Source organism: Mesocricetus auratus, unplaced genomic scaffold (genome assembly GCF_017639785.1).
Source record: "Mesocricetus auratus isolate SY011 unplaced genomic scaffold, BCM_Maur_2.0 Super-Scaffold_6731, whole genome shotgun sequence".
In the NCBI taxonomy this organism is placed as follows: domain Eukaryota; kingdom Metazoa; phylum Chordata; class Mammalia; order Rodentia; family Cricetidae; genus Mesocricetus; species Mesocricetus auratus.
Window position 1 is genome coordinate 6,002,743 of NW_024429185.1, and position 21,493 is coordinate 6,024,235.

A 21,493-nucleotide genomic window follows, 5' to 3' on the forward strand; every position below is an offset into this window, starting at 1 on the left:
TGACCAATGGTTAGGGGCTCTTAGTGACTAGCTCTGGCTTAATTATTAATCCATTTCTATTAATCTATGTATTTGCACGTGGTCTTATCTTACTGGAAAACGCCTGGTGTATCCTTTCTTCCCGGTCTCCACATGGTGACCGACTCTCTACCTACCTTTCCCAGAATTCTCCTCTGCTCTTAGTCCCGCCTATCCCTCCTGCCTCATTTGGTCACAGTGTTTTATTCATCAACTAATAGGAGAAACGCATATACAGAAGGGCATCCTCCACCAGACCTCCTGGTTTGGGTCTTTTATTCTGTTTCCACACTCCACACCCTTGCCTTCGATTCCTTCACCTGTTAACAGTCTTTTACCCTGCCCCAGCTCAGCTTTATCTCTCCTTTTGTCTTAATTCAAGAATTCCAATCATTTTCCAAATAAAACCCTTCTATCCTCATTGATGGGGAGCTCTCCAGACACTACCCCCTTTTGATCCTTCCATGTGAACACACAGCGAAGGCACAACCAAATTGGACTCAAGAATTCCAGAGAGCTCCACTGTAACGTCTAAGGACACCAACAGGAGACACTACCCCCTGCGGAAACAGATGAGAACTGGGTGACACAGTATCACTCCTTTTGAGTTGAAACTGAAGGAATATTTAGGAAACAAACCTAGAGAGTGTGAGGCCAGAGGAGGTAATACCTGTAGGGCAGTTGATTCTTCCTGGAGACACAGGAAGCACAGGCTGAACATACCGTTTAGATGATGTCTACTAGTCACAGAGGGGCAGAAAGAGATGTGCCTGCATGGAGAGACCAGTTTGGGCCCTCACAAACTATGTGGCTTGAAACAAATTACTCCCTATTCCCTGTCAATTTTTTTTTATTCCCTATAGGATGGCCAAGCTGCCTGCTTCAGAAAGCTGTGACAGGTTGATGTGAGGGAATAGAGTGCTCTGATACTCTTACACACTGCATCCTCCCTCTCTAGCCTTGTTAAGATTCTAGAATTTTCTTTTTCTCTCTAGAACTGTAGAGAAGAAACTATCACCATTAGCTGAGATGTGCTGCCATTTAAATTATATGTCATTTCTGTCTATACAGTATGGATCTTGACATGGTGGCAGGAAAATAAAAAGCTAGCAAAGAATCCTTTCAAAGCAGTGCAACCATGGACTTCATAGAAATTACAGAGAACAATTTAGTTTGAAATATTAATAATATTACTATATTATATAGTATACATAGAGGTGTCTGTGTGTGTGTGTGTGTGTGTGAGAGAGAGAGAGAGAGAGAGAGAGAGAGAGAGAGAGAGAGAGAGAGAGAGATAGGTACCTATGTCTGGGACTATATAATACTAAAACAACACATCACATTCAAGATTCTTATGCTTACAAATTACTTTTACACAGATTACCCCATTTGACCCGTAAAAGATAGATACTAATTTTGCTCTGTTAGAAATAAGTCCACTGAGGTTCAGAGATTTGCTGTGAGTCACACTTAATGGATGGTTACTCCAGTATTCAAGCCTATATCTCCTAATCCCTAATCCACTGCTGACTCTCACATGCCAAGTAGTTCCTCTGCTCCTAGAGTCTTACTTGTCAGACAGGAAGCATAAAACGATGCAAATGGCTACCTACTATGGGTATGTATGATCCACATATATGATGTTTTCATTGTTTTGCTGCATGAGCAAATTTCTTCAAGGCTTCAAATGTGTAGGGACATTCCAAGAGAAGTTAATAGTTATTGAGGGTTTATGAGCCATGTACTATTCACTTAACCCCTACGTAAACAGCAAATTCGTAAACAAGGTATTATTAGCTAGTCTTAGAGCTTCATCTATTATTAGCTAGTGTTTACAATTCCTTCCACTCAGGGAAATGTTTGCTACTAAGTATCATCTCTTTCTCTACACTTCTTGTATTCCAGCTCACCCAACCTAGAATTTCAATATCAGTCACCTCAGTAACAAGTTCACAAAAAAAAAAGGTCCTGGGCCCACCACTGCCACCATTTGGGTTTCATCAATCCTTCCTTTAACTAGAATGTTGGCCATTTGAACTTCTAACTGTAAAGAGATGAGATGTCTCATCTGATATCTCTTGAGCCTTGTCTGCTTGGGTTATGTGTAATACAAAGCTGTCAAGAGCCACCTTGTATCCTCTGCTTTACAGGTTTGTTTTGTATTGGATCAAACAACTGTATCTTAAGCACCTGAAGCAGTGTCTGACTTCTCTAGAAGCTAAAGCAAAATAGTAGATCCTTCTCACCTAAATCCCCCCCCCCTTTTATTGAAGGCATAGCTCCTCCCATTATGGGCAGCTCATCTCTCTCCAAACTACTGAATGATTATAATATCAAAGAAAGTTCTTTTGTAGGATAGTATGAATATAGCATACGTCTTGGCCTATCCTTAAACCTTGATGGAAAAAAATCTGAGATGGGGGAAAAAACACCTCTGAGATGATAGAAAAGTTCACATTAGAATTCCAACCAGCTATGCTGAGAATCTCCAAGGTTCTAATAAACCTGCCAGGATCAGCACTGCTTCCTCACCTGGTGGGAGGCAGGGGAGCAATCTGCAGGAAGCTTCCTAATGGTCCAGGCCGGGTGGTGGGGTACACAGACTCTAGTCACCTCTCCAGGTCCCTCCTCCCTGTCTCTTTAGCAACACTTCAAACTTTGACCTGGACGGTGAGACCACGAGAACCCCTGAGCTGAGGAGCCAGAGTCTTCAAAGAAGAGCTTCAGGAAAAGGTTTAGATTCTTTGCACTGTTAACACATATACAGACAAAGGAGACTGAAAGTCCGTTTTGAAGTTTGCAGGAGGTTTTGTAGGAGACCTCCATGAGAAACCATTAACTATTAGGAAGCATATTAAAGAACCTTTGATTCTGGATAAGTAGGCCATAAGGTACAGAGCAGACTCCCAGTCACAGGTATAGTTAGGAGAATTTAGGATTAAACATTAGAATGAACAGTAAAAAGTGAGGAAAGTGACTCCATTTGGACATACTCCCCCCCCACACACACACACACAGCTGTCCCTTGTAGACTATTCCCCACCAATCTGTTTGTTTTTGTGACTCTGAGCAGAGTCCAGTTCTCCAGCAAATACAGTCCTCCGGCCCGGAGACGGTCCCTGGGTGGTAAAGGTGTGTTATTCCCTTCCACAGGCTGCTGGTGAAACCGTGAAACCGTGGTGCTGAGTCATGTCTGCCTACAGCTGCTGAGGCTCTGAGGTCTAAAACCTGGGCAAGGACCAGCCCTGCTCCCTTGGAGGAAATGGCAGAGCAGCCTCAGCAACAGCACATGAAAACTTCCTTCCTCTTCATCCAGCTGCAGCCCCCCCCTACCCGAGCTACCCTGACTCTCCCCGCCCCTTCTCCAGCCACAGCAGCCTCAACAGCAGCCCCAGGGGGCCAGGAGGAGGGACACATTTTCCCAAGTCCCAGGACAGGCTTCTTGGCTTGCTGGGATCTCAGATGTACACAGGATTTAACTACTACTCCTTTGAGCCTGCTGCCCGCCGAAAGCCCTGGGACACAGAGACCAGCTGTTTTCAATTGCTGTTCACTGACGGAAAAGAAGGAAGAAACAGAAAAACTCCAGAATGTGGATGTAAGGAGGAGTGGTGTTTGCAGATCCCCACATAGGAGGAATTGCCTGGCCCTGGCCGCTAGGAAACTTGGCCAACCACAACGACTGCCATGCAGGCTTGCTAGCCCAACTCCTACGATGAATGATGGAAACAGCAGTCCTTCCATGGGTGGGAAGCACTGGCCAGTCATTTCTGTCCACGAGGATCTGTGGGGTATGGACCCCCAAGCCAGGAATGCCATCGAACTCTCAGGTACCCTGTCCTATGGTGCTGACAGGGATAAATGGGCAATCCAGAGGAGAGGGACTGCTACCCAAGAGGTACTTTGGAAGCATTGTGAAGAAGTAACAGGTACCACAGTACTGGCAACCAGGGCACAACTCTTCAGATACTGCCCAAGGATTCAAATCAGCCAGAGCTGCCCGGCCCCACCTGCTGCTGTGCCTCTCAAGGTAAGGAACTGAGTATACTGTGACCCTCTAGACTCCAGCCAATGCACAGCGGAGGGAACAGAGACAGGGCGCCAATGTACAGGTTCTGACCATGGGCCACCCTCTCCTGTAGGTGACCCACACCTCAGTAGCAGGGCTACCCACCAGCTGCAGTATTCCTCCGGCTCTTTCGCACTCTCTGCTACCTTCCCGCCGCTGCTAACATCCTGTCCTAAAGGACACAATGACTATAAGTTTCTCAAGATTCCTGCCAAGGAGAGGTTGAGTAAGGAAGGGTATGCTTTATAAGAGAAGGCCAGAGAGAAGCACAAGGAAGTCCACAGACGTGGGATGGGGCAGTAGCCAGCGTTATGCTAGTTTTGTTGCATCTATGAACTCTCATAACCATCCTGAGAAAGTGAGGCTTGTATTTCTGGTTTCCAAAAAGAGAATTAAGGTGTGGTTAAGACAAAATCCTTTCCCTCCTTTCAAAAAAGAAGAATGAAAGTAAAGCCAGTTTTCCTGGGTAGTGTTGAGGAAAACAGGGAGGGAGGCCTTCAGTGGGAGTGGCATTTTTCAGAACTGGAGCATAGCCTTGAAACACTTGTCTCCGTGAACACATGGTTTTAAGAGGCCACATTTACCTGTTGTCTCTGCTGGTCACCGAGTTGGTGAGAAGTCCTGGACATGAGCTGCTGACTCTATCGGGAAGGGGGAGGTGACCCCATGTAGTATGCACGGTTCCTTTGGGCTTTTCTAGACTCTTCTGATTGTAGCTGCGGTATCATGTATTAGCATCCTATTCTCTGCATCTCTGGACCAGCCTTCCCAACATGCTAGCTTCTGGAGGTCCACTCTCTCCATCCACTTTAGGTGTACCACTCTCAAGACAAAATTTAAGATAGTTGTTCAACATACCCTTCCCAGCAACATGGGTATGTTGTTACATTGCACATGTGGGTAATACCAGATGGGTAAAACTGAGTCTATATGTAAGAACTATTAGAGAGAGCTAGAAGAAAGGGGTGATGTATGGAGAAAGTTGACAGGAAGGAACTGCCAGGGAAGCTGCAGGAGAATGAGATGAAATCACAGCAGCCTTCTGAGGGCTTGAAGGTGATCTGCTTCACCTGCATCCGGTGCCTATCTCCCACATGTGTCTATACACCACCCCACCATCTCTTTGCTCTTTTACATAGAGGGCCTGCAGAGCCACAGTTAAGGATGAGTCCAAGTTCTCTCTGGAGAGAAGCAATGTGAGCCTATTTCCTTAAGAAATAGTTTACATTCCATCTAGTTTTTGTATTCCTCTTCCTGCAGGGATTTAGGAGGCATGACATTTGTGCATCTGAGCCCAAGCATATGCATGTAGGTCACACAGTAGTTATCTATGGACTTTGATGCTATTTGTCTCTGGTCTTCCCTCTGGTGTTTGGAACACAGACTGAAGGTTCAGACCTGTGCGTGGCCATTTCTCTGGGGAAAGCACTTTGGGAGTTGGCGCAAGAATGTGGATCTCAGCACTAAATGCTTTATTTTCGCTTCCTTAGTGAGTGGACTGTCCCCTTCCTTATGTGTGCCACCAAAACTAAAGGTTACAAAGTTCCTTGGGGGAAAATGGATGTCCTAAGTTTAAATCCTAACCACAAACAAGCCACCAGAACTGTGTGAGTTTCCTCGTCTTGAAAACATCAATAGTCCTTGCTTTGCAGTTGCTGTACACAGACATTTGTGTTCTCAGATACTAGTTGAAAGTGACTCTCAGTTCCTCTGTCTGCTGTTTTAAAATCTTGTGGTCCTAAGGATTGAACCAAAGGCCTTTCACATGCTGTACAAGTACTGTATCACTGAGTTATGTCCCTACCAATACATCTGTCTTGAGGGGGAGAAGAGGGGAATCAAGACCAATGTGATACTAAGGAGGACCAGAGAAGCCATGAAGTCTGAGGTGCAGCAGGGGACTTCCAGAATCTAGTCAGAGAATATAGCTACAGAAGCTTACCCTCAGCCATGCTGCCCAGAGGTAATTTTTCTGCCATAGGGAGACAGGAATTGTGAAACCCATTCCCTTGGATCTACAAATCTTTTAAATGCTTTACAAGTGTCAAGTCAGGTGATCCAGCCTCTTGCTGTAGTTTTTGTTTGTGTGTGTGTTTTTTGTTGTTGTTGTTGTTTTGAAAAAAACTCAGCAAAGATAGTTTTCCCATCTGCCCATCCTGGGTGGCTTGAAGTATCCATTCATACTCCCAGTTTGAAAGATTCTGGGAACTGCCCAGTATTTTCAAGTTTGAGAATTTACTTATATGGACCTAAAAAGGCTGATTAAAACATTTTCTTGTTCAATCAACTATGAAAGGTAAGACCCTTGATGGCTCACAGCGGGATCATACAATTGGTGTAGTAAAGAAAAATACTGTCAGTTACATTTAGAGTGAAATGTCCATTAGATGTAGTAAAGTCTACTCTCTCCTATGTGCATGTTGTGGAACTGAGGTCCTTGTGTCAACTTTCCCAGAAAAAAATCAATGTCAAGAATAAACCTTCTTGGAAGTAGTACAAATGGCCATATATATTTTCTTGGTGTTTAAGCCCCAGGCTTCAGAGTGAAAGCTATTGGCTTCCATGTTCTGTAAAGATGCAAGGAGGATGGATGGATGTAAGAAAGATGCAAGGAGGATGGGAGGATGTAGGAAGGATGGGAGGATGTAAAGATAGAAATAAAGATGTAAGGAGGATATAAGGGTGTAAGGAGGATGTAAATATGTAAGTACGCAAGGAGTGAGTGCAGTGACTCAAACCTCCTGGTTCTCCCTTTGCCGGATGACTGGGCATTAGTAAAGAGAATTTAGCTCTAGCTCTCTCACACAGTCTGTGACCAAGACATCTCACAAGTACTATTTTCTCTTCTATGGGGATGTATAGGCATCATTCCCAAATCCCGGATGTGAGGGGATATTTAAATATGGTCAGCAACTTGCTGGGACTGGAAGCTAAGACACTGTATCTAAGGGCTGACTGTCAAATCATCTACCGAGAGCCCAGGGCTCCCTCAAAGTTCTTTCATGACATCAACAGCTGGGGACGCTCCCTTAAAAGGTAACCTGATGTGTCCTGGAGCTTTTGGTTGACACTATACTGATTTCCATGGTGGGGAGAGTGGGTGAAGGAGAGAGGACCATCAGAGCTAACTCAGCCTTGTGTCACTCAGCACCGCCGGATTTCTAGGTGGGGAGGAGGTGGGGCTGTAGCTCACAGTGATGTCAGCCAGGTCTAGCTAGTCTGTCAGAGTAAATTAGAAAACTTCCAGAGTCTGGGCCAGAGCCTGCCCTCACCTTACCTTCTACTCCATGTTATGCTGCCCCTTGGTGGGAGCACAAGGAACTGTCTACCATAACCCCCAAGTTTGGGGCTAGAGATACCAAAAGAAGGGTAATGGGGAACCAAAAGTTCAATAGTAGTTTCTAGAATTTACAGATATGAAAAATTAAGTCTTCATAACTTACATGCTGTACATCTTAAGTATCAGTGACTATTTATATGTAAGCATATTAAAAAGTTAGCCCATAAATTTATTTCAAATACTGACCCCTAAAATACCATTTACAAACCTCACAAAATGTTCGTAGTTCAAATTTCTCAAAACCCAAACACTCTGGGTTTTTGTCTGTTGGTTTCTTTTTGTCTTTCTTCCCTTCCTCTCTCATGCTTGGAACTCAATTACAATCAGCTTTCTGAGTTTTCCTCACCAGCTCCTAGGAGTGTTCATGAGTTAGGAAACAGCATGTACATGAGCAAGACAGACATGGGCACAACAGAGGTTGTTTAATCAGCACATTCCATGATGGAAACAGAAGACTGGGATTTTCTGATAGTCAGACCATGTCATAGGAGTCTACAGGAAATAGTTCTAACTCTCTGTTTTGTATCATTTTTCCTTGGACCAAAACCAATGTTTCAACTTTAAATCTGTAAAGCACATTAGGTTTCTGGTAGAAAGTTTTTGTTTAGAGAAAAGCTTGTGTGTGCTGGGATTCAAGAGATAAGAAGAGGAAGAGGAAGAAGAAAAAAAAACCCTAAAATTTAAAAGCTCTGGTTCTGCCAATAAACTAGCCTGAAGCCTATGATGAGTCCTTGAGTGATGCTAGCTCATCTCCGGTGCTCTCAGAGGGCTTTCTAGTTCTGTGGTAACAATGAATCCATGATCTGGGAAAGAGAGAAAATGTTTTATGAGGTAAAGACCAACACAGTTTCACTGCATCTGTTATACATCACGCGTCCCTAAAGACGCATTACCTAGTTGGTTAACTCCATTGTGGAAAGTTCCCTACAAATGGGGCATGCATGACTTTCTTGGAAGCTCCAGTGTGGAACTGAGAGTTCAAAATCTGTCACCAATTCCCATCACAGAATGTTAAGCTCTGTGGTACCAGCTGTCGGATTTTACATAGATATTTCTGTTTCTGACCAGATCCTGGCTTGAATGAAATTCCCTTTGAAGACCAACCCCTGAGCCTTGGACTAGTTAACCCCCCAGGAAACTGTCATTTCCCTTCTCTGGGAAGGATTCCTTCCTTCCTCAAGCTTGTTTCACTTTTCTGGCCTGTCATACCTTTAGAAACTCTTCTACTCATGAAATGGTATCCTAGATAACTCTGTTTTAATCTACCTTAGTGATTAATGCTGAATTTTAAGAAAGGGTTTGAACAGAGAGAAAGCACACGCAAGTGCTCATATTGAAATTTTCACAGTGACAGAGCTAAATGTACAGTGGAGCATCCCGTTTGGGAGATCCTGATGCCTAGAAGACAGTGTTGATTGGATCGCGAGGTTTATTTTTGGTCTATTTCATGCTACATTGGTTTTGAAAAAGATGTCTTGATTTATTACTAGAATAAATGACGGTTGAGATAGTAGAATGGTTTTCAACTTAGTATCTCCATGACAACACACTCTCTTCCTCCCTTCCTTTGATTTTCACACAAAGTCCTGTGGGTGATGGTACAGATGCTACTGTTTGTAGGGCACTTACACAAACCTCCGTGTTTCAGTCCACCTACAGGAAGAAAGGGACAAAATCCAAGGGCTACCTCACAGCTGTGTGTCCCTACGATGTAAAGAAAAGCAACCAGACAGGGAGCTGAGACCTGGGGGTTCTGGCTTTCCTTCTCATTCAAGGTAGTAAAGGGAAGGTGAACGTCTTCATTCTGGGTCTGAACTCGATATTTGCTATGTTCAAGGATTAGGCTGTCTGGTCTGGTTTCCTTCTCTTCCAACCCTGCTGATCTAGGACCACTACTGTCAAGTCACTTGGGCTTAATTGATGAAGTGGCAACTAGAACTGCTCCCAAGAAAGGCATGCATGCCCCATTTGTAGGGGTAGGGAACTTTCCACAATGGAGTTAACCAACTAGATAATGCGTCTTTAGGGACATGTGATGTATAACAGATGCAGTGAAATTGTGTTGGTCTTTACCTCATAAAACATTTTCTCTCTTTCCCAGATCATGGATTGATTGTTACCACAGAATTGGAAAGTCCTCTGAGAGCACCGGAGATGAGCTAGCATCGCTCAAGGACTCATCATAGGCTTCAGGCCAGTTTATTGGCAGAACCAGAGCTTTTAAATTTTCAATGTCACATCTCCAAAAAAAAATAATCCATGTATGGAGAAGCTTCTCTGTGTTAGAATCTTCCTTTATTTGTAAATTAGATATCTCTCCAGTCTACAGTATGAACAAAAAGCAGACATGGGCAGCTAGCTCAGTGAATGTCCCCAATCTCTTTCAGAGTATTACAAAATGACAATGCAATTTGTACAAATTTATCACCTGAGCCTTGCAGACATTGAGGCCTCCAGGAAGAGTATTTTAAAAGCATGTCCTTGAATTAAGTAGTATGTTAGCTTAAACTGTCCATGCACACATTTGTAATCCCAGCAGTCAAGAGGCTGAGGCTGGAAGGGTGCTGGGATTTCAAGGCCAGCCTGGGCTACATAATAATAGTAACAAGAAAACAAAAAGTGTTAGCTTTAAACCATTGCCTGTTACACTGTTGTGATTTACAGATAGATTTTTTTCCTCAGTTGGGCACTGATTATTGAATGAAAGAAGAAAAAAAGAAAAAAGGAAGGCCATGACTGCCCTTGGGTATGGTGGAAGAGGGGGTTTATTGTAGATGAAAGGGAGAGAATAGCCTGAGGTGAGGTCATCTGGGACAGTCCAGAGTGATCATGACCCTGAGCAGGGCCGTGTGAAGAGAGTGGGGAGGGGAGAGGAAAGAGCTGGGAGAGTAAAAGGTAGATTGAGAAAAGGGCCGGGTAACCAAAATGGCTGGGTTATGTAGGGAAGGGCAGCTCAGCCCCAGGACTGGGGAAGTTTAGGGTAGGGAGTGAAGTCTGCCAGGCATACCCTGAAACAGGTAGGAACCAAGGGATTCTGGGAGAACCTGGTAGCCAGGTCTACTTTGATATGTTAAATAGGCACATTGGTTAGTCTTGGTTTTAGACCTAACAGTATGATATGGTAATTTTTTTCTACTTCAAAAGTGTGTGTGTTTGAAAATACGGACACAACAAGATTTGTTCATCCGTAGTACTTCTGTGAAAGAGAGATGTACAGCTGGCAGATTACCATCCTGGATTCTGCACATGGTCTCTTCAGTTTTATATCACTGCACTGAGACACCTGACCCACTGTTCTGGAGCCAGAACGAACAGCAAAGCGAAGGAAAGCTGCATTCCTTCTGTTGATTTGTACCAATTCCTAAAACTGAACCATAAAGCCAAGCATCGAGCGAGGAAAGGAGAATAGCTTGAGTAGAGGCTGTGGTTTCAGGATAGTCACTCACCCTCATGGCAGCTCATGGTAAAGTCATTGGCAGCTGTGGCTCCTTCTTGTCTGTCCTTTGTGCTGTGTATGTCCTGTGATTATATTTAATTTTTTTGTAATTTAACTTTCAATTTTCAGATTGTATAGCTCACATTAACCTTTCAATCACCAGGTCCAGCAGATTGTGAGATAAAAGTCCCAAGACATTCTCTTCCAGTACTTACCATTTTTAGAAATGTCATTTTAGTTGGAAGAGGCTTGGTTATTCTTCAGTGAGTCCCCTCAACTTAATTGTATGGTGCAGTGGCCTTGGGCAAATCAGCCCTATTTGTCTCATGTCATAAGCACAAGGGTCTTAGGAGAATTCAATTATATATATACACACACACAGATGAAGATCTGGTGCCCCAAACAATGGCACAAATCACAAATAATAAATAAAAATGACTGTGAAAGTAAGCAGTAACATGATTGTGAAGTGAAGGAAAAGTAATAAAGTCAAGATCAAGAAAAGGTCACTTTGGGATTAGGAAGAAAATCACACTCCGTGAAGGGCTACAGAGCTAATGTATGTAAAAGCCAGGGGTTGGGCTTTCCTCTGCTCACGCCAGGAAGTGCGTGCTTAGCATTATAGGTCTCATTGGGAGAGGGAAAGAAGGAAGAAAGGAGTGCAGTTCTTTTTTAACATGTTAATAAAGATTGATTCTATTAGAAATAACAAATTGCTTGCCTTTAAGGGATGGCTGACATGGCTCAGCAATAAGAGCACTTGCCTATAAGCCTGATGACCTGTATACGATTCCCAGGACCCATGTGATGGAAGGAGAACACCAACTCCTGGAAAATGTCCACTGACTTCCATACATGTGCTATGAGCACACACACACACACACACACACACACACACACACACGCACACGCACATGCACACGCACACACACACCACCATACAGACACCCATATAAATGTAAAAGGAGTAATTAAATAAAAATATTTTGGACAAAAATATTCTTTTTAAACCTTTTTTCCCATTTTTACTAAAAGTAAGATTCTTTTCTCATGCAATATATCCTGATTACAGTTTCCCATCTCTCTGCTCCTCTCACTTTCCACTCCCTCTGCACCTGCCCTCCCACGCAGATCCCTTCCCTTTCTGTCTCTGATTAGAAAAGAACAGTTTTTGAACCAGGCTTGGGGGTACACTACTTTAATCCCAGCACTTGGGAAGCAGAGGCAGGTGGATCTCTGTGAGTTCCGGGCCAGCCTGGTCTACATGGTGAGTTCCAGGACAGCCAGAACTGCACCGTAAGACCCTGTCTCTGAAGAAGATGACGATGACGAGGAGGAGGAGGACAAGGACAAGGAGGACTAGGAGGAGGAGGAGGAGGAGGTGACTTTTAAGAGGTAACAACAAAACATATCGAAATAAAAAAAAACAAAACAAAGCAAGCAAGCAAAACTAAACTGACAGCTGTGCATATGCAGAGGACCTGATGGACACCTGGACCGGCTCTGTGCCTGCTGCTTCTGTCTCCAAGAGCTCGTATGAGCATTACTCAGTTGATCTAGGGCCTTGTTCTCCTGGTGTCCTCCATGTCCTCTGGCTCTTACACTCTTTCTACCTCCTCTTCCGCAGGGCTCCCTGCGCTCTAAGGGGTGGGATTCGATGGAGACATCTCATTTAGAACTATGAGTTCCAAGGTCTCCCTTTCTCTCTGCATCATGTCTGACTGTGAGCATCTGCATCTGTTCCCTCCTGCTGCAGGAGGAAGCTTCTCTGGTGATGGCAGAATAAGGCAGTGATGTATGAGTATAGCAGGAAACCATTAGGAGTCATTTTATTACGTTTTTTTCAATGAAAAGTTTCCAACTCCCTCATATATTTACATGACATAATTTGATAACGTAGGTGTTTGCTATAAAGGCAGTTATTTCTTGTTGATGGTTCGAGATATTTGCTCCCATGCATGAGGATACTTCAGTTCCACAAATAATGCTCTCTCTCTCTCTCTCTCTCTCTCTCTCTCTCTCTCTCTCTCTCTCTCTCTCTCTCTCTCTCTCTCTCTCTCTCTCTCTCCCTCTCCCTCTCTCTTTCCCTCTCTCTGCCCTCAGAGATCTTTTCTTTCTGCCTTTTTAGTGTTTTCCTCCATACTGGACCATCTCTTCTTTGTTATTAGTATGTCTACCACTAATACACTTTTTAAAAATTTACTGTACCAGGAATCTAAACAACAGATTGGTTTAAACTATAAAGAAAGCTTATTAATTATGTAAAGGGGCAGTGAAGACTGAGGAGTTGAGTGACATACTACAACGAGGACCAAATGGATTTGTGGTTTATGGTTGGTTTTTTTTATCTTTACAGGAACGTGTGTGTGTGTGTGTGTGTGTGTGTGTGTGTGTGTACATATTCATGTGTGTGAGTGTATGTGCACATATTCATGTGTGTGAGTGTATGTGTACATATTCATGTGTGTGAGTGTATGTGTACATATTCATGTGTGTGAGTGCACGTGACTGCCAAAGCACCAGTGTGGAGGTCAAAGGTCAACTCTGGAGTCAGTTGTCCCCTTCCACTTTGGTTGAGGCAGGGCCTCTTATTTGCTCCCTGTGCCAGGCTAGCTGGCCCACAAGCTTCTAGGGAGTCCCTGTCTCTACCTCCTCTCTCACATCAGGGGTGCCAAGTTACAGGTGTTTGCTGCTATGACCCGCTTTATGTGGGTCCCGAGGATTTGAGATCATGTCCTCATGCTAGCATGGAAAGTGCTTTACCCACTGAGACAGCTCCCCAGGCATCCTCATGGATTTTCATATAAACTTTTTCATATGATTTTATCCGATTCAAGATGTCCTCTCGTTTTGTGGGACTATAAGTCTCAGTGAATAAAATCACTAAACAAAATGCTGCAGCCTGTGTGTGGGTTTGTAACTAGATTTTGTCTCCTCTAGAAGTTCATCTACTAAAGGCCTGGTCTCCCCATCTTGGTGCTACCAGAAGGGAGTAGATGCTTTAAGAGGTGGGGACAAGGTCCTCAGGTCACTAGAAGGTGTGGGTGGGACATCAGCACTTTCATTTTCTTCTGTAAGCTACTTTATGCATTAAATATTTCTGTAAGGGCTCATGGTAGGGTCCAGTTGGGGAAGTTGGAACCCTTACAAGTTGGATCCCTGGAGCCAATGCTTAAGGTCTGATGTTACACAGTATCTCAACACTAGGAAACAGATTTCTGGGGCTAGCTAGCCAGCTAGTCTAGCCTACCAGGCAAGTTCCAGGTAAATGAATGAACCTGCTTTTCGTTGTTGTTGTTGTCTTGTTTTTGTTTGATGGTTTTTTTTTTAAAGAGAACCACTCCTGAAGAATGACATCTGACATTGACCTCTGACCTCCCCATGTGTGCATATCCATGCACTTACACACACACACATACACACACACACTCTCTCACACATGTACACATAGGCACTCTGTGTGTGTGTGTGTGTGTGTGTGTGTGTGTGTGTGTGTGTGTGTGTAGGTTTCTTTAAATCTATCATAAAGTGGAATAACTCTCCAAACTCTTGCTGGGCTCATAAATCCAGCACAGTGATGTTTTTGCAAACATTTTTCTCATGGTTTAGGCTTATGTTTAAGGAGTTCTTGAGTGGGCCTGTGGCCAGGAAGTTACAGTAATATTTCTCTGTGGCTGAGCTTCTTGACCTAGTTTTCTAAATCTAGTTTGTGAATAATCTTTGGGAAAAATGTGTCCTCAACAGCTGGATCTGTTCTAAAGAATCAGCTTCACTCTTGCTTTAAACAAAGTACAAAATAAATATATTAAGTATAATAAACTGAAGTAAGTCTTTCCCACTTTCTGTGATATTTTAGAAAGCCAATGGAAAATTCTCCCCTTTCCCATTAATTGTTTATTTGGGTCCTGCGAGGGATGTAGGGACTGAACCCAGGGATTTATGCACACTGGGCAAGCACTCCATCACTCAGCTGCGTCCCCGTTCCCTAGTTTTTGTTTCCAAGGAGGGGTTAGAGTCATTTTCACAGACTGGCCTCAAACTCACTGTGCATCCCGGGCAGACTTTGTGTTCCTCCTGAACCAACTCTCCACGTTCTTGACGTTAGAGGCCTGGGTCACTAGACCTGGCTACTTTCCTACTCTGTCTTTTTCGGTAGATGAGCTCTTTCCTGTGGTCACTGCAAACTGTCCTCCCATCCTCTTTTCATGCTGTTGAGTGTACTGCTGATGGCGCTCTCCCTCTGGTACTTTGCAGAGAGCCTCTGAAACACTATGTACAAAATAATACGCAGATTGAATTAGAAGCTGCATATTAAAATGAATATAGGGATTATGCAATTATGTTAGTTACTTTATGTATCATTGAGTTGATTTGTTAAGTGTTTAAGGTCATCACAAAGCGCCAGAGACAGAAGACTCCTTCCCTGGTCCCTGTACATTTAATGTCTAGGACAGATGAACATATGTGTGAAGAGATATTTTAAGGCACAGACAAAATGAGACAGTAGCAGGACAGAGATCATGATCAATGAGAGCAGACATACCTGTGGTGGCCGAACAGAACTGTTTGCCACTGTTTGCATCTTCCGGTTTGAGAGGGAAACGCACCATCTTTATTCCATTTAGCCCAGGGGGTATTTTCACTGGAGATGGACTTGACGGTGAGTACAGGAAGGAAAACTTCAGTGAACTGAACAAATGGAAGAAGTTTGGGGCTTCTCTCAAGTTCACTCATGAGTTTCATAATACACTAGGAAATGATGTGATCACATGAACACAGAAAAAAATTCATTTCCTAGTCTGCAAATTAGATTTTCTTGCTTGAAAATTTACCTTTTTATCCAAAGTTATGAAAACCTCTAATAGTAAACTACACATATGTGACAATAAGACGTCATGAAAAGAAGCACATATTTTAGAATTCATGCATGCATCTTCTGGGGTGGCGAGATGATTCGATGGTTAAGAGCACCAGCTGTTGTCCCAGAAGCTCAGGATTTGATTCTCAGCACCCACATGCTGGTTCACCATCATCTGTAACTCTAGTTCCAGGAGATTCAACACCCTCTCTGGCTTCCACAGGTACAAGGCATACAAGAGATGCACAGGCATACATGCAATTAGGACACCCCTACCACATAGAATTTAAAGATATAAAGCATTGAGTATGAAACTCTTTTTTCTTTGAGGCGAGTTTCTTTTATTGTGATTTTATTGTCTTCGTTACAAGATCAGCTTAGACCCGGATCACTTGGCCCTTTCTCTTCTTGTCTCCTCCCGGTTCAAAACAGTTGCATCTCTTAATGGCCAGCATCCCCTTAGATCTGCAGTTGGGCTCAACACACTCAAGCCTCTGCACAATCTTCTTTGCAGTTTTAGCGTTTTGTTTTGTTTGTTTGTTTGTTTTTTGGAAAACAGGCTTCGTCTGCCCACCGTAGCCATTGTTTCCTGACATAGCGCCGCTTTCCCTGGGCATACTTGTCCTTGTCCTTCTCATACTATGTCACTTCATGGGGCTGGTGCTTGCCACGTTTCTTGCAGAACGTACAGCGGGTCTTAGGAATGTTCGCCATGTTGGTGGGAGAGATAACAGCACAGAAAGAAGTATGGAATTCTTTAATGCAGCTTTAGAGAATTTTTAATTAGGGGCCGAAAATTTGGATGTAGATTTTCATGTGTATGCTGGACCTGGAATGTTCTTCATCGTTTTGAAAGATTCCCTTTCCCAGGCAGCAGCCAGTGATGGCAAAAGAATAATGCCAGCCTGCAAGATGTTGCTAAGAGACAGCAGAAACACAGAAGTGGGTGCTGGGAATTTGGTCCAGGACCTGATGCTATTTCCGGGTGAAAGCACACAGTGGTGAGCATCTGAATTGGGTTTGGGACTCTTTGAGTGGGGATCCTTGGACAAGGACTGCAATTCTGGTATGTGAGCAATAAATCAACGCAGGTGTTCCCCTTGGGAAAACCGTTGGCAATAAACAATATTCAGATATGTGTGACATCTCTAACAGTGTAATAATGACTGCAGATTTGCTTTTCTGCTTCTTCCCCTCTGAGGCAAGATGGTAGTTAAGACCTTTTATACCTGTCTTTATCATGAATGCTGCACAAAAAAGCTCACATCAAAGAATTTATGGAGTTAATTTCCCTCCTTTTGTACTCCTGCAAGGCTTCTACCACAGATGAAACTGATTTTCCCTTATGAAAAAATTCATCCTCAGCAAGAAAAATCAAACCAAGTTATTCATGTACAATGAGTACAGTAGATATAAAAATCTATCAGCTCACATAAATAGCCATTCAGTTATTTTAATAACATCATATTTAAATATGGATCTGTATCCTGTACTCTCACATACACTCTGGGTGTATAGACCACTGAAGATGGACAAATGGTCTGGAGACATTTATGGCTCCAACATCCATGTGTTGTTACCTTTCCTGTTTCATCACCACATGGTCAGCCTACCATAATGTGGGAGGGCATAGAGTCTGTAGACAGATTCTTACTCTGCCCCTTCTAGTTGGGGAGTCATGGGCAAATGACTTAATCCTTCTGTGCCTGTGTTTCCTCCTATATAAAATGAGAGACGTTGGAACAGAGGAACCCCGAGCTGATAGGATATCAGATATTTCATGAGTTCTAACCCTTAGGGGCCTTGGCATCGATCTGCAACAGAGAATGCAGACTTTGGGAAGCCTTTGGTTGCTGGTCTTCCACACACCCTGATTATGACCAAACTGTTTCCCATTCTGACTTCTCTCCGCTGGCTGTACTTTGGCACCCCAGCTAGGTTTGCGAGTTTGAAATATGGAATCTGGGTTCCTTCTCTTCTCTGTGAGTCTGAATAGAGGTTACTTTCTATTTACTACCCCCATTATGGTGTTAATAATAAAGTTAAAGATTGCAATTTATTTCATTTAATCTTAAATTGTGTCTCATGTGAACAATATCTTAATCCCCTAGGAATTTGACATTTGCTATAATTCAAAGCTAAAAGGATCTTGAGAACAGCATTGAGGCTTGTAATTGGTCAGAAAAACAGATGTACTCTCTATAGCTTAAAACATGTCTCATGTGCCTAAGTCCTTTTATGAGGTTTAGAAGTAGCGGGCAGAAACACTAAAAATCGACGGACAGCAATGACTGTGTGGAAGTCGGTTCTGGATGCACCTGTTCTTGCTGAATTTGTACCATGTCCCCACTCAAAACCCACCCTGGGTACCATGAGCAATCTCGGGACACTTGGCCCAATGCTCTTTCTACCCTTTCAGTCTCCAGCAATGTATTTTAAACCATAAGGGATTTTCTGGAGTCTTCTTGGCTTGGTTAGTTGTGAGTTCCAGTGGTAAACACTCAGTCAGAGAGCTGATAGCCAAAGAGATCTGAAAGTGGGAGTTACAAGACAATCTATTGGGTATGGGAAGACAATGACAGCACTTCTATTCACATTTATATGTCTGGTCTCTCTAATTTTAGTATTGACTTTAAGATGTTCGTGAAATGCCAGGGTAAATGCCAAGGTGTGTATCAGTGGTAAAATGGGTACTTGGCATGTACAAGGCCTTAGATTCAATCCCCAGCACATAAAAATATCTTTATAAAGATAAACTAGTTTATTCTTTATGTATTAATATGATGATGTTAACATTACTGCTGTGTGTACATATAAAGTCTCTCCTCTGTGATTGTCTTCTTCTGTTTTTCTTTTGTGGTTTTGTTTGTTTGTTTATTTGATGCAAGTCCTTTATTATGCAGCTTTGACAGTCCTGGAACTCACTATGTAGATCAGGCTAGGCTGAGTTTCACAGAGATCCACCTGACTCTGCCTCCCAAGTGCTGGGAATAAAGGCATGAGCCACCACACCTGGTCTTGTTCTGGTCCTCTTGAAGGAAAGCATTCAGTCAAGAGACACAAATCGTTTAGCTGTGGATTTGGGGAATGTTTTTAAATCAAGATCTATGAAACATGTGACATACTCATGAGGAAAGATGGCCCTGTTTCCTTCCCAAGTCATGGAGGATCAGTTTTCCCTTTAGAGTATTTCTTTTCATGGGGCCAGTGAGATGATGGCCCAGTGGGTAAAGGCAATTGCTCCCAAATCCAATGGTCTGAATTTTCAGTTCCCAGAACCCCCATTTGGTATAAGGAGAGCAGTGACACAGTTGTTTTCTGGCCTCCTTATTTGTTCACATATTCTCTCTCTCTCTCTCTCTCTCTCTCTCTCTCTCTCTCTCTCTCTCTCTCTCTCTCTCTCTCTCTCTCTCTCTCTCTCTCTCTCTCTCGTGTGTGTCTTTCTCTCTGCCTGTCTCACAATACACACACACACACACACACACATTTTCTTAAAATAGAGTATTTCTTTTAGTATTCTTATAAAAAATTGTACAAATGGCATTATAATCACATCAGAGTTTTCATGGTACATGTGTGGCAACTGGGCAGATGCTCACACTTTAGTTTTTGACATCCAAGGAAGAGCCTCACTGTAGCTTCAAGGATGTTTAGCCATCTGTGGTCATTCAGATCACCAGCTAACATGAAACCACTACCTTTTCCTGGCCTTTCTCACCTCCAAGGATCTGAGTGATCAGAAGGCTCAGAGCTCAGGATAAACCCACACTTTCCTGGCTTACCGTATATCTATCTGCTCATTGAGTCAGGTTTTGTCTTTTCTCATTGTTCTTCTTTTCTGGCTCTCTGCCTACCTGTTTTCCCTTCTTAATATTTGTAATACAAGGCAACCACTATTTTGGGATGCTAGACAACATTCTCCTACTGAGCTACATCCCAAGCCTATCTATGCATGTATTTTAGACATGTTTGCACTGGCGCTTTTGCAAGTGGGGTTCCAGGGTACAGAGGTTTAAACATGCCTAGGCTTATCACACTGACTACTATTGACCTGACAGTTCTGCACAAATTTTGTGCCTCCTGTAGCTATGACAGCTCACCTACAAAGGAGCTCAAGCACCTAGAATCACAAGTCTATTTCAAGATACTCCTAACTATAGAAATCTCTCAAGTCTGGATTTCCTATACTACTGAAGAATAGCTTATTATTGAGAAATATAGAGTTATCAGCTTTAAAAATGTAGACATCCATCTTATGGCTATAAAATCATATTATCTGAAATTCAGATTCAACTAGTGTCCTATGTCTCCCAGACAAACTTAGTTTGGAGTCAGTTCCTATGGTAAAGTCTAACTGGTTGAATGATCCTGGATCATTTTTAGGGCTGGAGAAATGGTTAAGAAAATTTGGGGCTCTTGGAAGAAAACTTGGGTTCAGTACCCAGCACCAACATGGCAGCTCACAACTGTCTGTAACTCCAGTCCTAGATGACATGATGCCCCTTTCTTGCCCCTAGAGGAACCAAGCATGTACAAGATAGGGATGCATACATGCAGGCACAGCAAACACATAAAATAAGTCTTTTTTAAACAATTTGCTCCTTTTCTTTCCCCTCAGCTGTTGTGAACATCTTTTGGTAGCAAATATAAAGCGCTTAGTATATGGACGGCAAAGTCCTCACAAAACATTGTCTTACCATGATGATGAATTTCATGTACAAGTCTTGTCTCATTGACTAGAAGATGGACTTTTCATCTGCATAGACATGTACTTTATTTAGGAGTGCATAGTTTGCCCATAAACACAGCTTATGCCCCAGCACTTCTGTAGAGTATGGTTTTCTGGCTACTTGGTCCAGACACTTCATCTGGTCTCCTATTCAATTTCTTTCCCTCCTCCCATTGGAAGCATGATGCCTTGTTCTTACGTTGTCTGGAATATAGAAACTGCTTCTCTTAGCTTTTATAGGCCATAGATCTCACAATGTGCAGAAGATTTATTGCTCTTATTAAATTGAAAGCTCTCCTGTATAATTCTTTGAAACTACAGATGATAATGGCTGGCATACACTAAGGCTGCACTAAAGATTTAATGACATTTTGCATTCAAGCTGTTGAAAGTAGTTATGGCACCAGGTGGCTTTTCTTCCACAGTTGAAAATAACTTGCCCTATGGGAGTTTGACATTAACTCAGGGTGTGGGAACAGCTTCCATCAGAACTATCCGCTGGAAATGAGGGACACTTAGATTTTTCTAAAAAATTATGAAGCATAGCAAGGATTTTGGAAAAAGTTGACAAGAAATGGTGGGAAGGACTTGCTGGATCACTCGACATCCCTTGAAAGGTATAGGAAGTACCCCACAGAGAGCAACACCATCATCGGTCAGACAACAAGGTCAACTGTAAACTGTTCACACACAGCCACTAGCCCAGTGAAGTCCCACCTCTACCAGCAAGAGCAAAGGCCAGTATGAGAATCCAAGGCCATCTGAGACTGACTTTATTTTCAACTCCGTGACGACTTCATATATCACTGGTTTGCATACCATTCTCAGATGTTCTGAGAGTGCCACCAGGTGCAAAGAAGCCAGCATCAGGGTACTGTACAGTCACCACTGTATGCCTGACACGTGAGTGCAAACCATGAATTCATGAACTGGATTGACCTTTGGAATGAGTGGGAAATTGTTCCCTTCTACATCATTATCAGACAGTGTTTCCCATATATGTCTAACTGATGGTGGGGTTTTCCTTCAGCTCATCAGGTGTT

The 21,493-nt window shown here is 43.0% G+C and overlaps 1 protein-coding gene and 1 pseudogene across 1 annotated transcript in view; one reads left to right on the top strand and one right to left on the bottom strand.

Annotated features, from left to right (window-relative positions):
* The first annotated feature begins 3,171 nt into the window (after positions 1-3,171).
* The window catches only part of Psd3 (pleckstrin and Sec7 domain containing 3), a 435,804-nt gene continuing 417,482 nt past the window's right edge, over positions 3,172-21,493 (top strand). The window contains exon 1 of the mRNA XM_040742209.1: positions 3,172-4,048. Within this exon, the coding sequence (XP_040598143.1) occupies positions 3,281-4,048 (768 nt within the window). The 5' untranslated portion in view covers positions 3,172-3,280. The remainder of the gene's footprint in view (positions 4,049-21,493) is intronic.
* Positions 16,099-16,435, bottom strand: LOC121139173 (annotated as a pseudogene).